General features: G+C 42.0%; 1 protein-coding gene across 2 annotated transcripts in view; it reads left to right on the top strand.

Annotated features, from left to right (window-relative positions):
* LOC140196737 (SWI/SNF-related matrix-associated actin-dependent regulator of chromatin subfamily A containing DEAD/H box 1-like) overlaps window positions 1–15,532 on the top strand; it is an 82,741-nt gene that overhangs the window by 63,748 nt on the left and 3,461 nt on the right. For both annotated transcript variants that reach the window (XM_072256436.1, XM_072256438.1), the window contains exons 18-22: window positions 902–1,020; window positions 10,759–10,947; window positions 11,653–11,771; window positions 12,587–12,769; window positions 14,720–14,829. In XM_072256436.1, the coding sequence (XP_072112537.1) occupies window positions 902–1,020; window positions 10,759–10,947; window positions 11,653–11,771; window positions 12,587–12,769; window positions 14,720–14,829 (720 nt within the window). The remainder of the gene's footprint in view (window positions 1–901; window positions 1,021–10,758; window positions 10,948–11,652; window positions 11,772–12,586; window positions 12,770–14,719; window positions 14,830–15,532) is intronic.

Consider the following 15,532-nt stretch of genomic DNA (forward strand, 5'->3'; position numbering starts at 1 on the left):
TGTTTTCATGCTGTATGACTATAATATTTAGTATGTTAAATTGTAGCAGGCTTTATTTACTCATTATTATAGTGAATAAACATGTGAACCCATGTGAATTATTACTTTAAGCACTCGAAAAATGGAGGGAGGTTTTACTTTTTCCATTTGCAGAATGAGCATAAGTATGTACATCAGACTTTGAATTTAATTATTACAAGTGCTCATTTATGTGTAGGGGTGTCCATAAGTCAGGTGTTTGTAACCCAGGGATGGCCAGTATAATGTTCACTCTTGATATTCACTAGATACAGCCAGCACCACTGAGAGTTGTATGGAGTAATCTACTGCTTAAGTCCATAATGCAGTAGTGTCTTGAAAGAACAAGTATTTTTTTTTACTGTCAAGTAACTCAAAGATCATGGTGTCATGTGACTTTTGCAGCTAGAACAATAAACGTGTTTGTGACTTTTAAGCTTTGGAAATGAGCAACTTTTTATTCTTCAGTTAGTCAATACCTATTACAACTTTTGAAAGATGATCCCTTGCAATAGATGAACTATTTAATTATAAACTTTTTTTGCATACTACAGCATAAATTACTCTCAAGTGCCTGTCTTATTAAACCTGTGGATATTTTGTACAATATGGTTGTTGGGCAGTGGAGCGTGATTTGGTTGAGTGTAAATCTGCTGTGGTGCCCCATTTTGCCAAGTGAATCTTTTATCTGCTTGGTTCATTTTAAATAAGAGCGAGTCATAGTTACAGATTTTTACAGCTCAGAAATGGGTCCTCTGCCCACACAGCCATATCAACCTTTCTACCTGTTGGTTTTATTTTCAAATATTTTGCGAAGAATGCTTAATGTTTCTACATTCTACTGTTTTTAAGCTATACTGTAATTTTTATGTTTATACTGCAGAAAAAAATGAGTTATGTAATGTGATGATGCAACTTCGAAAGATGGCGAACCACCCACTGCTTCATAGGCAATATTATACCACTGAAAAGCTTAAGAAAATGGCCAAGCTAATGAAGAAGGTAAGGCTCGTGGCATTTCCTAACTTTTATCATGACTTCTAGGACTTAACCAGCACCCTCACTTATCCTTGTCTCCTTTCTCCGCACCCCCTCGCCCCCCCGTCCACCAACTTCACACACAAGTTCTCTGCTCCCATCAGGTTCCAATTGTCATTCACCTCACCCTTCTCTAATGGTTCCCATTATTGCTTCCACTTGTGTTCCTATTTATCTCTCTCCAGCAGATGTCATCCATCTGTTTACTCACTTCTCGCACTTTCTCCATTTGTTGTTTTTCATGCTTCGTTTGCTTCTATTAATAATTCACCTGCCACAGTCTTCCAACTTTATCCCCATTCACCTCTTCTTCCTAGTACTACCTGCCTGTCGTGTTACACCTCTTCTCTGTCCTCCAGTTACCTGAGTCCTTTCTTGTCACTCCCTTTATTTCTATGCCAGCCATCTCGCCTATCTACTGCGTCCTGTCGTGAAATGCTGACAATTTCTTTCCTCCCACGGGTGCTGCATGACCTGCTGAGTTCTTCCAGCAGGTTGTATTTTACCATAGGACTTAACCAGCTGCTCACCACAAAGTGCAGATAATGGAATAAAAATAAAACTTCGATTTAACAGTCAAATAAATACTTTCGTATAAAGAATGTTCTTAAAAGTAGACCTGTGACTCTAATGTAAAACACTGGAGAAACCCAGCAGGTCACGCAGTCTATGAAGAGAGAACCTTAACATTTCAAGTTAATGAATTTTCAGAGTCGGTGTCAGGTTTAATATCGTGGCATACAGTATGTCATGAAATTTGTTGCTTTGAGGCAGTAGTACATTGCAATACATACTATAATAGAGAAAACTAAATTACAATAGGAAGTTTGTGTGTGTGTGCAGTGTCAAAAATGCCAAATTAAACATTGTAATGCAATGTTGCAAAACAATAAAACATGAAACCTTTCAAGGGGGTGGATACTTTTTATAGGCACTCTGTGTGTGTGTGTGTGTGTGTGTGTGTGTGTGTGTGTGTGTGTGTGTGTGTGTGTGTGTGTGTGTGTGCATGCATGCACGCGCACATATATAAATAAATTTTAAATTAAAATGTAGTGCAAAAAGAGTGGGGGAAATATACTGAGGAAGTGTTCATGGGTTCATTGTACATTCAGAAATCTGATGACTAGGGAAGAAGCTGTTCCTGAATCATTAAACATGTATCTTCAGGCTCCTGTTCCACCACCTTGATGGTAGCAATGGAAGAGGGCATGCCCTGGGTGATGGGGGTGCTTAATGATGGATGCTGCCTTTTTGAGGCGTCGCCTTTTGAAGGTGTCCTGGATGCTGGGAAGGTTAGTGCCCATGTTGGAGCTGGAGCATTTACAACTTTCTGCAGCTTTTTCCAATCCTACGCAGTAGCCCCTCTGTACCAGACAGTTATGCAACCTATTAGTTAGAATTCTCTCCATGATAAATCTGTAGAATTTGTGAGTGGCTTTACCAAATCTCCTCAAACTCCTAATGAGATATAACCGCTGTCAGACCTTCTTTGTCATTGCATCAATATGTTGGACACACGATAGATCCTCAGAAAAGTTGACACCCAATAACTTGAAACTGCTCACCCCTTCCACTTCTGAACCATTAATGGTGATTAGTATGTGTTCCCTCTACTTCCCCTTCCTGAAGTCCACTGAGTTGTAGTCAATAAACAGCAGCCTGATGTAGGTATTGCTACTGTACAGGAGATCCACAGCCAAGTGGAGAGCCAGTGAGATTGCACAGCTGTGGACCTATTGTGGCAGTAGACAAGTTGCAGCAAGGCTGGGTCCTTGCTTAGGCAGGAATTAATTCTTGCCATGACCAACCTCTCAAAGCACTTCATCACAGTAAATGTGAGTGCCACTGAGCAATTATCATTGAGGCAGCTCACCCTGCTCTTCTAGGGCACTAGTATAATTGACATCCTTTTGAAACAGTGGGAACATCCAGCTGCAGCAGTGAGAGATTAAAGATGTCCTTGAGCACTCCTGCCTTTTGATTGGTACAAGTTTTCAGAGCCATATCAAATACACACTCAGGAACTGACACCATGCAAAGGTTCACCCTCTTGAAAGATGTTCTGATGTGGGCCTCAGAGACAGATCACAGGGTCACCAGATGCTGTAGAGATTCACACAGGTGTAATTTTTTCTTTTTAAAGCATGCATTAAAGGTGTTGAGCTCATCTGGGAGTGAAGCATCACAGGCATTCATGATGTTAGATTTCACCTTGTAGGAAGTAATGACCTGCAAACCCCGTCAGAGCTAATGTGCAACTGATTCCTCGAACTTCAATCAGAATTGTTTTCTTGCTCTTAAAATAGCCTTCAGTAGTTCATACCTGGACTACTTGTATAGGTCAGGATTACCAGTCTTGAATGCCACAGATGTAGCCCTCAGCAGACTATGAATCTCCTGGTTTATCCACAGCTTTTGGTTTGGGGTTTTCAGGTATGTTTTTAAAGGCACTCAGTCATCCACAGTGACAACTGTGGCATATTCATTCGGATTCAGTTATGAGCTCCTGAATATTGTCCAGTCCACTGACTCAAATGTTACGTACCCCGTAACTGGGTTGCCAAACCAGCAGAAATGGACCACTTAGTTGGAGTCTGGATTACTGGAACTAAGAAAGTTTTATTAAAGAAATAAGCAACACAGTACTCTAATCATAAGGATATAAATGCAACAGGTTAGCGATGATAAAACAGACATGTACACAGAACTAGGATAATAGGATCAATCAAGCTCTATCACAGTCTAGGGGTAAAATGATCAGTCTCAAGTGACACAGAGTTCAGTTTAGTTCAGTTCGCAGTAATTGCTGTTGTGCCGTTGGGGAGAGAGAGAGAATGAATATGCAAATTCGGATTCAGACAGGCCTTTGATGTTCCTCGCAGTTAGCTTTCGGGCAAGCCCTTTGTAATGTCTTCTGAGGTCACCGACTGTGACCCCTCCGTTCCGGATACGATCGTTCTTCTGCGGTGAACCCGGCAACCAGGCAAGGGTTGGACACACACACCAGGTTCCCGCCGATCGTACCTTCTCACCCTGTGCGCTTATGGTTGGTCCCGCGACCAGACCTCCAAAACTTCCACCAACTTGTGGGGGCACACCACTTTTCCAGGGTCTCGTTATCTCGTGGTGTCGTGATGTGTCAGTTGCCTTAGCGAACCTGTTCCTTTTATCTTCCTGCTGGGGTATCGCCTGTCCATCAAACTTCAAACAGTTCAGGTTCAAAGCAACCAGTCTCTGACAATACTCGGAACTGTTTCTCCTTTCGTTAATCTCTCTCGTCTCCCATTAACATTTCTGAATGTTCCCCCACTGTCTTTCTTATCGGCCTCAATCTTCTGATAACTTGGTATTTTGTCACATACCCCTATCCTTCAAGGATTTTTACCGGGGTAAAAATTATAGGCATGAATACATTATTAGATACACACAAATATACATGGTCATCAGCTATTTGGCTAATACAGAGAATTTTAAGTTGCCAACACATTGACAGACAGTCAGCAATCACATTTTCTGTTCCTTTTATATGTGTTATTTTAATAATCCTCTAAAACCAGGCTCCAACTTAGCGAACTTTTGTTTTTATCTTTCATAGTGGCCAATAACACTAATGAGTTGTGATCAGTGTAACTTCTCAGTGGTTTTCATCCCGGACACAGATAACAAGGGTCGTCCCTCACCAACTTAGCATTCTTTGGCAAGGGCTTAGTAAGAGGGTGGGTAATATCCGCAAAGTTTTTTTTGCAAAACTTCCGATAGTACCCCACCATCTCCAAGAACCTTCTCAGGGCTCTCTTGTCTGTCGGAGTGGGGACTTCAGAGATAGCCTGCACCTTAGCTTGTATTGGAGCCAGCTGCTCCTGTCTTACCACAAATCCCAGATAAGTGATTTTTCTGTGGCCGAATTCACTTTTTGCGAGGTTCACTGTCAGGCTGGCTTTAAACAGCCGTTTAAACAGCCTTCACTGAGGAAGACAGCAGGATACCGGACACTCAAGGGTGGCAGGGAAGAGAAGTGTGCGCAGTCACAATTACGACAGAGAAAGTACTCAGGAAGCTGAATAGGCTAAAGGTCGATAAATCTCCTGGACCAGATGGAATGCACCCTCGTGTTCTGAAGGAAGTAGCTGTGGAGATTGCGGAGGCATTAGCGATGATCTTTCAAAAGTCGATAGATTCTGGCATGGTTCCGGAAGACTGGAAGATTGCAAATGTCACTCCGCTATTTAAGAAGGGGGCAAGGAAGCAAAAAGGAAATTACAGACCTGTTAGCTTGACGTCGGTGGTTGGGAAGTTGTTGGAGTCGATTGTCAAGGATGAGGTTACAAAGTACCTGGAGGCATATGACAAGATAGGCAGAACTCAGCATGGATTCCTTAAAGGAAAATCCTGCCTGACAAACCTATTACAATTTTTTGAGGAAATTACCAGTAGGCTAGACAAGGGAGATGCAGTGGATGTTGTATATTTGGATTTTCAGAAGGCGTTTGACAAGGTGCCACACATGAGGCTACTTAACAAGATAAGAGCCCATGGAATTATGGGAAAGTTACATACGTGGATAGATGGTTGGCTGATTGGCAGGAAACAGAGAGTGGGAATAAAGGGATCCTATTCTGGTTGGCTGCCGGTTACCAGTGGTGTTCCACAGGGATCAGTGTTGGGGCCGCTTCTTTTTACATTGTACATCAACGATCTGGATTATGGAATAGATGGCTTTGTGGCTAAGTTTGTTGACGATACGAAGATAGGTGGAGGGGCCGGTAGTGCTGAGGAAACGGAGAGTCTGCAGAGAGACTTGGATAGATTGGAAGAATGGGCAGAGAAGTGGCAAATGAAGTACAATGTTGGAAAGTGTATGGTTATGCACTTTGGCAGAAAAAATAAACAGGCAGACTATTATTTAAATGGGGAAAGAATTCAAAGTTCTGAGATGCAACGGGACTTGGGAGTCCTCATACAGGATTCCCTTAAAGTTAACCTCCAGGTTGAGTCAGTAGTGAAGAAGGCGCATGCAATGTTGGCATTCGTTTCTAGAGGAATAGAGTATAGGAGCAGGGATGTGATGTTGAGGCTCTATAAGGCGCTGGTGAGACCTGACTTGGAGTACTGTGGGCAGTTTTGGTCTCCTTATTTAAGAAAGGATATGCTGACGTTGGAGAGGGTACAGAGAAGATTCACGAGAATGATTCTGTGCGTGCCGTTTAATTAGCTCTCTTAGCGGGTCGCTTTGATCGGAGATTAAGTGAGAGAACTCATCAGCAAAGTTGGTCAACACAATAGAGTTCTCCCATCTGGTCAGCACCACACTTACCTTTTCAAAATGGGTCCTCCCCTTATCAGGTGGCACCCTAGCCTCATTAATTTTCGTGATAACACCGACTAGGTTTGTTCGCCTATCGTGGCAAGCTGTTAGCATATCAAAAGCCTCTAACTGTGTTAACTCATGTCTACAATAGTCAATAACATCCTTCCTCCTGTGTGGCCAGTAGAACTCTTTCATGATTCCGCCAACTGTTTTCCTCTCCCCAAAATGTCCACCGAGGGGTATCTTGTGGGCCAGGTTAAGAATCTCATCCCCATAAATTTTTGGCACCACCCCCCATTCCTCATCTGCGGGCACGGTACTTGGTCTCCATTTCTTCCTTAGTACTCCCTCCTCCACACAATAGCCCACTGGCTCCCTTTTTAATTCTGCTTCAGAGAGAGCGCTGTCTCCGCCGAAACCATCAGCTCCTCGTCTCGCTCCTGTGCCTGTACAAATTCCTTCCTGGCTAATGCTAAGTCTGCCTCAGCTCCCTCACTTCCTCCTGTTCCACTACGCTCCTTCTTTTCACTTTCTACCTCCCCCTGGTACAAGGCTGGTAGAAAAGTCTCAGCTAAAGCTATATCAGCTTCGGCAGCCTTTCTGGACACACGCCGAGTCACTGTGCAAACGGGATAAACCTGTGAGTCCATGGGCGGGGCCTCAATGCTGGCAGGCTAGGTTGTCAGTTTTACTGCTGAGAACACATTTCCGCCGGCGAGGTCATTACCGAGTAAGACCTCCACGTCTTTCGCCGGTAGTTCATGCCTCACCCCGATTGTGACCAGTCCAGAGACCAAGTCGCCTTTTAGGTGTATCTGGTGCAAAGGTACTGCTTCAGTCCCTTTTCCAATGCCTTTGATGACCCTGACCTCCCCAGTCTGGGTCTCTGAACTAAAGTCTAACACACTCTTTAATATCAATGACTGACAGGCTCCCGTGTCTCTCCAGATCCTTACTGGAACTGGGTTTAACCCCTCCTTCACCGACACCAATCCGGCCGAGGTAAACCTCTCACGCCCTTCCTGAACTTTGTCAGACCTCTTCTCTCCTAGCGGTTTGCTTACCAGCTCAATACAGCCAGTCAGGACCGCCGTTTTTCCTTTCCCCGTCTCCATCTTTGGAGCAAAGCACCTGGACGCAAAGTGTCCGACTTTCCCACAATTATAACATACAACCCCAGGAGACTTCCTACCAAACTGCTCCCAGTCTACCTTATCCTTCTCACTAGTCCCTGGCTTATTTTCTGACTTTTTTGGCGGACTCTCCCCGCCGTCCTGACTACTCGGGGCAAACTTCGTTTTATGTGTCAACGCATCCTCATCCGCTAACTTAGCAGTTGCGGCTAAAGTGTCTGCCTCTTTCTCATATAGGTAGGGTCTCATACCTTCAGGGACACAACCTTTAAACTGCTCAATCAGGATTAGCTGTAGCAGTCTGTCATAATCCCCATTGACCCCTTTCGAGGCACACCAACGCTCACAATATGTCTGCAGCTCACGGGCAAACTCTAAATACGTGCGTAATTATTAAATACTGCTTCCTCACATTCCAGAACCTCCGCCGGTATGCCTCCAGGACCAACTCATAAATCCTGAGTATGGCCTCTTTCACCACCTCATACCTCTGGGCATCTTCTGCAGACAAAGCCGAGTAAGCTTGTTGGGCTTTTCCTTTAAGTACACTCTGAAGCAAAACAGCCTACTTATCCCTCGGCCAGTCCTGACTTGCAGCAACTTTTTCAAAATGGAGAAAGTACCGACCAACATCGGTCTCGTCAAATGGGAGAACCAGCCTAACCTCCTGGGTCGCCCTGAACCCTCCACCTTGGTTCGGCATGGGCCCCTGCGCTGCCATCATCTTTAACCTCTCCAGCTCAAATTCCCTTTCCCTCTGTTTCTCCAACTGCCTCTCTTCTCGCTCCAACTGTTTGTCCCTCTCTTCTCGCTCCAACTGCCTCTCTCTCTCCTGCCGTTCTAACTGCTTCTCTCTCTCTTGCCGTTCTAACTGTTTCTCTTCGTGTTCCAGCTGTCTGACCCGGAACTCGTGCTCGAGTCTCAATTTTTCCATCTGCACCTGTACTGCGTCTCCACCAGGTTTTCCCATAGATATCACCTCCAGCTCCCCTTGGGGAAACACACCTTTAGACACATAATGCTCTATGATAGCTCTGTGCATCTCCTGTCTCCTCATTGTCAACTTCCCCTTAAAAAGATTCAACCGTTTGGCCACAGCTGCCAATTCTACTCTTCTGGCATCCTCTAATGCCTCCAAGGTCGGTGCCTTTAGAAGTTCCTCAATCTCCATTTCTGCTGTTTGTCTTTTCTTTCTTTCAGGAATTTTAACCCAATCAATTTACCCCGTCCCAAATTTAGCGTTCAAAATCGCGGAGGAGAACCCCACTTATGCTACGTACCCAGTAACTGGGTTGCCAAACCAGCAGAAATGGACCACTTAGTTAGAGTCTACATTACTGGAACTAAGAAAGTTTTATTAAAGAAATAAGCAACACAGTACTCTAATCATAAGGATATAAATGCAACAGGTTAGCAATGATAAAACACACATGTACACAGAACTAGAATAATAGGATCAATCAAGCTCTATCGCAGTCTAGGGGTAAAATGATCAGTCTCAAGTGACACAGAGTTCAGTTCAGTTTAGTTCAGTTCGCAGTAATTGCTGTTGTGCTGTTGGGGAGAGAGAGAGAATGAATATGCAAATTCGGATTCAGACAGACCTTTGATGTTCCTCGCAGTTAGCTTTCGGGCGAGCCCTTTGTAATGTCTTCTGAGGTCACCGACTGTGACCCCTCCGTTCTGGATACGATTGTTCTTCTGCGGTGAACCCGGCACCCAGGCAAGGGTTGGACACACACACCAGGTTCCCGCCGATCGTACCTTCTCACCCTGTGCATCTATGGTTGGTCCCGTGGGCAGACCTCCAAAACTTCCACCAAATTGTGGGGGCACACCGCTTTTCCAGGGTCTCATTGTCTCATGGTGTCGTGGTGTGTCAGTTGCCTTAGCGAACCTGTTCCTTTTATCCCCCTGCTGGGGTATCGCCTGTCCATCAAACTTCAAACAGTTCAGGTTCAAAGCAACCGGTCTCTGACAATACTTGGAACTGTGTCTCCTTTCGTTGATCTCTCTCGTCTCCCATTAACATTTCTGAATGTTCCCCCATTGTCTTTCTTATCGGCCTCAATCTTCTGATAACTTGGTATTTTGTTACACAAAACAGTCCTGTAAGTGCTCCTACACCTCCCTCAACCATCCCTTCTTGGTCCTCTCCACTGTTGCTGTGGTGTTTAGTTTCTGCCTATACACCGGGAGTAGTACAGTCCACCAGACTATACACCAGAGATGATCATACTTTCCATTGTGTGGGGGTGGGATGGCACGGTAAGCACTCTTGATGGTATAACTAGTCAAGCATGTTTGCTCCTCTGATTTCCACCAGTAATGTTGGTGGTAGTTTTCAGAGACTACTTCAAGTTGAAATTCCTCACAATGATTAGGAAAGCATTTGGTTATGCTATTTTGTGACTGTTGATCGAAGTGCTCGGCTCCTCCAGTATCTGCTTGACATGGCATGAGGTGGAATGTACACCACTACCAGGATAATGGAGGAAAATTCTCTCGGCAGATTAAATGGATGACATTTGACCACTAGATGTTCCAGGTTTGGTGCACAAAACTGAGACAGACCACCACATCAGTGTACCATGATGAGTTATTCATAAAGCCTTTTTCACCTCCTCTACCTTAGGGACTCAACTGACCTGTCTTTGTGGAGCATAGTGAAGCCATCAGCTTGCAGCACTGAGTCAGAAATGGAGGGTGTGAGCCATGTTTCTGTGAAGCAAGTACACAGGAGTCCCTGATGTCCCTCTAGTACTTCAGTCTTGCTTTGAGGTCTTCAGTTTATTTTCCAGAGACTGTACATTTGCTAGCAGCATGGTCGGCAGTAAAACCTCTGCGTATCCACAGTATCTGCAGACCAGCTCGGCTTCCACACTTTCATTTTCTTAGAGGACTGCACTTGCAACCGAAGTGTGCAGTCCAAGATACACCGACATTGCTTACTGAAATACCTAGTGGCTGTGATTGTGGATTTCAGCTGTATTAGTTGGTCCTAAATGGGAATATTTGATGATTCCCATTGGAGTTAACGCAAAGAGTTGCCACTTCTCAGCGCAATCTTAGCTAAACACTATTGACTTAACACCTTTTCTCAAATGTGGTCTAAATTAAATACTACTTTATCAAAGTTATCACCACTTTAAAACTTGGCAACTATGAAACTAAACAGGGCTTGTATAGTATGTGATTAAAATACAGCAAGCTAGTAATCTATTTATTCTCATTTTACTGCCAACTTGTATTCCATTTTAGGAGCCCTCTCATAGAGATGCCAATCCTGATTTCATCTTTCAAGACATGGAAGTGATGACTGATTTTGAGTTGCACCGCCTGTGTCAAGAGTACAGCAGCATAAGGAGCTTCCAATTAGAAACGGACTTGCTGTTGGATTCAGGAAAGTTCCAAAGATTGGAGAATATTCTTTCAGAGCTCAAAGAGGAGGTAATATTTAAAACAAATCAAAGTTTGCAATCTTAGTTGATAAACATGGTGTGAAGCCACGTTTGAAATAAGTTGAGATTTGCTCTTGCTGTGATTACTTTTATATAAATTAAGTAGAATCTACATACAGCAAGTATGTTTTTTTGAATGTAGTGGTGTTTACATAAGAATGTATTCTCATTTGCTGATGTAATCTAGATACTTTAATTTTTCTCTGTGCCCCATGATGTTCTGGCTGGAACAGAAGTTCCATGGTTGAAATGCAATCCACACAATATACTGTGTATGAGTGTCTTTGAAGCATATTTAAGACAATTTAGAGGTGCAGGAATTTAATCCATTTTGTTCTTTTTACGTTTGTTAGAATTTTATCCAGATTTAATTTAACTTTCATTTCTGCTGTAATATTTTCTATTAAAAGCCAAAGGATTTAGTTTTCCTTGGGACCAGGCTGAGTATTTTATGATTATTATTTACTCATGGGTTATAGGCTAATTAACTATGTAAATTTGCATTTTAATTTTCATTCACGTTGATGATCTTCATTGCAAGTGTTTTGAGGATCGACAACCTCTGATACTATTTGTCACGATTTTGAATCCACTTTCACACTGCCTTCACAGATAATATTAAAGTGGCTTCCCATCGTAGTTCTTGCCCCAGTTGTAGCTACATTTGTGAAACAATGAAATTTCTTCTCAACAGGGCTCCAGAGTTGTTCTTTTTAGCCAGTTTACTATGATGTTGGACATTATAGAAGTATTCTTGAAGCACCATAAGCACAGGTACCTTCGACTGGATGGCAAAACCCAAATCTCTGACAGGTAATATTATGTATTTGCATACTTTAGATGTTGGGTTGTATGAAAGATCTTGTAACCTCGCAAGATCTTGCAGCAAATATGAGAAACATTGCTTAAACCAACATGATCAAACAAAAACAACAAAATTGTGATTTTTTTTTACAGACAGACCTCAGTTCTTTTTTTTTTTGTAAACAGCTTCAGTTGTTGTTGTCGCCACTCTTCACTCCCGTACCTTACTCCATCTGGGAGTCAACACCACCTCACCTGGATCCACCTACCACGTGCCTGCTCTGACCCAATACCAGCCACTCATCTGTTTATACTGATTATATACTCTTTCAGTCCAGATAAAGGGTCTCAACCCATTGAATGTCCATTTTCCTTCACAGATGCTACCTGACCTACTGAGTTCTTTAGGGGCTTGTTTATTTTTGTAACGTATGTTGATTTTGTAATTGTAATATCAATTAGCTCTCATTAAGCAAAATATTCCATAAAACTTAAAAGTTATGTTTCTGTGAAGGTCTTTTCACAGAAGTGAAGTTAACCCTCTACTGAAATTGGGAAAAAAATTGGGCTCTTTAATGCAGTAAAATACCAGCATGTGATGCCATGGTTTTTGCCTCTGTTCTGTTTAGAAATTACTATGAGTGACTTCAGGAAAACATTTGTGCTCATGCATACCCAACCTCAGACAGCCTGGATGTATGATTAGCGGCTCAACAGACCTTTATGTGCCTTTACTGTGTGTGCCTCTTTTATTCCTCTTTGTATGAAGAGGGTTTGTATATCACTGATTTATGAATGACTTTTCAATTGACTTTCTTTTTCAGAATCCACTTGATAGATCAGTTTAACACAGATATGGATATTTTTGTTTTCCTCCTGTCAACCAAAGCCGGGGGCCTAGGTATAAACCTTACCTCGGCCAACGTTGTCATCCTCCATGATATTGACTGCAATCCGTACAATGATAAACAGGCAGAAGACCGATGTCACCGAGTAGGACAGAAAAAGTAAGATTAAATTTATGTCTAAAAGTCTTGGCCCATCAAAAGCATTTATTTTAAACTGGCTCAGCAGCAGGGTGTTTTTTCCTCTCAGTCCATTTTAAAGTCAGGTCATTGTTGCAATCTGACAATGCTAGGAGTGCTGTCCAAGAGATGAAAGCATTAGTTCTGAGGACCTTGAGTGCTTTCCAGTAGTTGCTTGGCACCACATTGGTGGATGCCTGGAATCTGGTTGCCTGCTTTCTGAGAAGAGTCACTGTGAATGAAGTGGAAAAATAGGCTCTTTCATCAGAATATTCTACAGTTCTTGTACCTTGGTAATTTTGTAAAGAACCTTTACACTTTTTTGCTGTTGTTACAATATTTTTGTTAGGAGTTGATTAGAACAGGAATATCCTTATCCTTTTGTGTGATGGCCATTCAGATGCAAATCACCAGTGCCTATGCTGGACGTTTAAAATCTGTAAATATATCCATCAATGGAGACAATGAAAAGAACATGGTTTGAAGTTCCTTCATGTAATATTTATTTAATAGATTAGTTTTCTTCCATCTAGTTTGGCTATTCTTCCCTTACCTTGTTCAACCCAAACCTAATTCGTACTGCCAATTTTACAAAAGTTCTTCCCCAATATTGCAATCTAATTTCTTCCTTTACCATCAATACTGGTGCTGTTACCCACCACTCTTTCAATCAATGTCTTCGTCCATTTTTTTCTGTTTGGTGAAAGAGATAAATAACAAGCTCAATGGGTAATACTGATTCTAAGTAGATTTCAGATGTTCTTTGAACTCAGCTAGATAGACCACTAGAGATTAGAAGAGGCAGGGATTGTTTATTCTAAATTAAGCACTGTATATAAAAAATTACTTGGCTTCGTCAGTGTGAATTCATTTGTTCCCCACTGTTTGCTGCTGTCAAACCCCGCAGATCTTTCTTAAGCCTTTGCAAAGTTACAGGCCCTCTTCGATCACTTAAACTTGAATAACAGCATGGCAAGTTGCTGGATACTTTTACTAAAAGTTTTTATTAAAGATACCCATTCATTTGCCAAATATGTTCTGTTTCACAGTAGCTCCTTTTATCTTACAGTTTTGATATATTTTCACATCTGGCTATTAAATTCATGGATACTTGCATTAATACCATTTACACTATATTATTCTTCATCTCTGGAAGAATTTTGGGGATTTAGTGAATGATTGCTTTGCTGAAGAGAAGTTTTGAGATTGAAATGTGTATATTGTCATCAGTTTTGAAGGTTACAGTTCCAGCCTGACGTTATCTCCTATTCTTTCAGTTTGTTTGGAAGTTTTCAGTGGTTTCTTTTGCAGAAATTTGTATGCTTGGAAGCAGTGCTCATGAGCTTTTGTTCTTAATATTTGTATTTGCACTGCATTGAAATCTAGCATAAAATTTTTTCACATACCATTAAAAGTTGCCTCACTTTCCAAGTTATAGAGAGAGATTTATTCCTTGGAGTATAGGAGGCTGAGAAGTGATTTCATAGAGGAGTATAAAATTACAAGAGGCACAGGTAAGTGCCCAGAATTGGGAAATTGAAAACAAGAGGATATAGTTTTAAGATTAGAGGTAAACGGTTTGATAGGAACACAGGAGACAACATTTTTATAACTGCAGATGTTCGATATATGCAACCAGCTGCCAGAGTAAGTGGTTAAGGCAGATATATTAAAATTATTTAATAAATATTTGGAGTTTAGAGGGATACAGGCCAAGTTCTGGGAAATGGGATTAGCTTGGATATATATCTTGGTCGGCATGGAGAAGTATGGGGCAGAGGATCTTTTTCCTTGTTACCAACTAGCTAGCAAATGCCCTGCTCCCATTCAAACCAGTGAGGTCATTGAAAAGGCCATTGATTCTGTACTGGTAGTGAAAGAATGAAATGTTTGTAAGGATATCACATTTTGTTTTGTTTTTTTTGTTTATAGGATAGTGCATATTGTTAAACTGATCAGCAAAGGCACTATTGAGGAGTCCATGCTTAAAATTGGGGAGCATAAGCTGAAACTGGAACAGGATATGACCTCATCAGAAACAGGTGAGTTATGCAGTTGAATATGAATAATTTTCCAAATCCTCTCAAGTAAAGTTGTTTGTGTTAGCCTACCAATTATCACTATTTCAAAAAGCCTGTGTATGTTTGACAATGGAGTCTGAACTACTTAACAACTCCTGATCATTCAACACAAATTGATCTGGTCTGCAAATCAAACAAGGTACCCTGAATCTTTGCCCTTTCCTCACCCAGTCTCTTATGCTTTTGCTCCTGGATCTGATCCTCCAAACAGCACCTGCAAACCTCTCTCCCAGCTGCAGCACCAGGGTAGCCAGGCACTCGTCTCGCTGGTGCACATTCCCGTTTGATACTTTAGGTGCTAATCCACATACATTTGGAGAATAAAGTAGCCTCTTTATATGTGGAAAGTTTTATCAATATATGTATTTAATTTCTTCTCAAGAGATTATATATTCCCATATAACTATCCCAGCAGTAATCAAAAGAATGCACATCAACCCAAGAATTCATTACTGAATAGCTGGAGGGCAGCTTACTAACCATATATTGCCATTAACTCACTTTCTATTCTTTCTCTTTGTTTACTTCAAAATTCTTAAAAGGCTTGTAAACCCAAAAGTAGGCAAGATATTTTCCCTGGGCTGAGTATTCTGTGGCTTGGAGTACCAGATTTCCAAATAAAGGGCGGACTGTTTAAGATTTCAGAGTAAATTCTTCACTTGAT

The sequence above is a fragment of the Mobula birostris genome, chromosome 4, assembly GCF_030028105.1.
Source record: "Mobula birostris isolate sMobBir1 chromosome 4, sMobBir1.hap1, whole genome shotgun sequence".
Lineage (NCBI taxonomy): Eukaryota > Metazoa > Chordata > Chondrichthyes > Myliobatiformes > Myliobatidae > Mobula > Mobula birostris.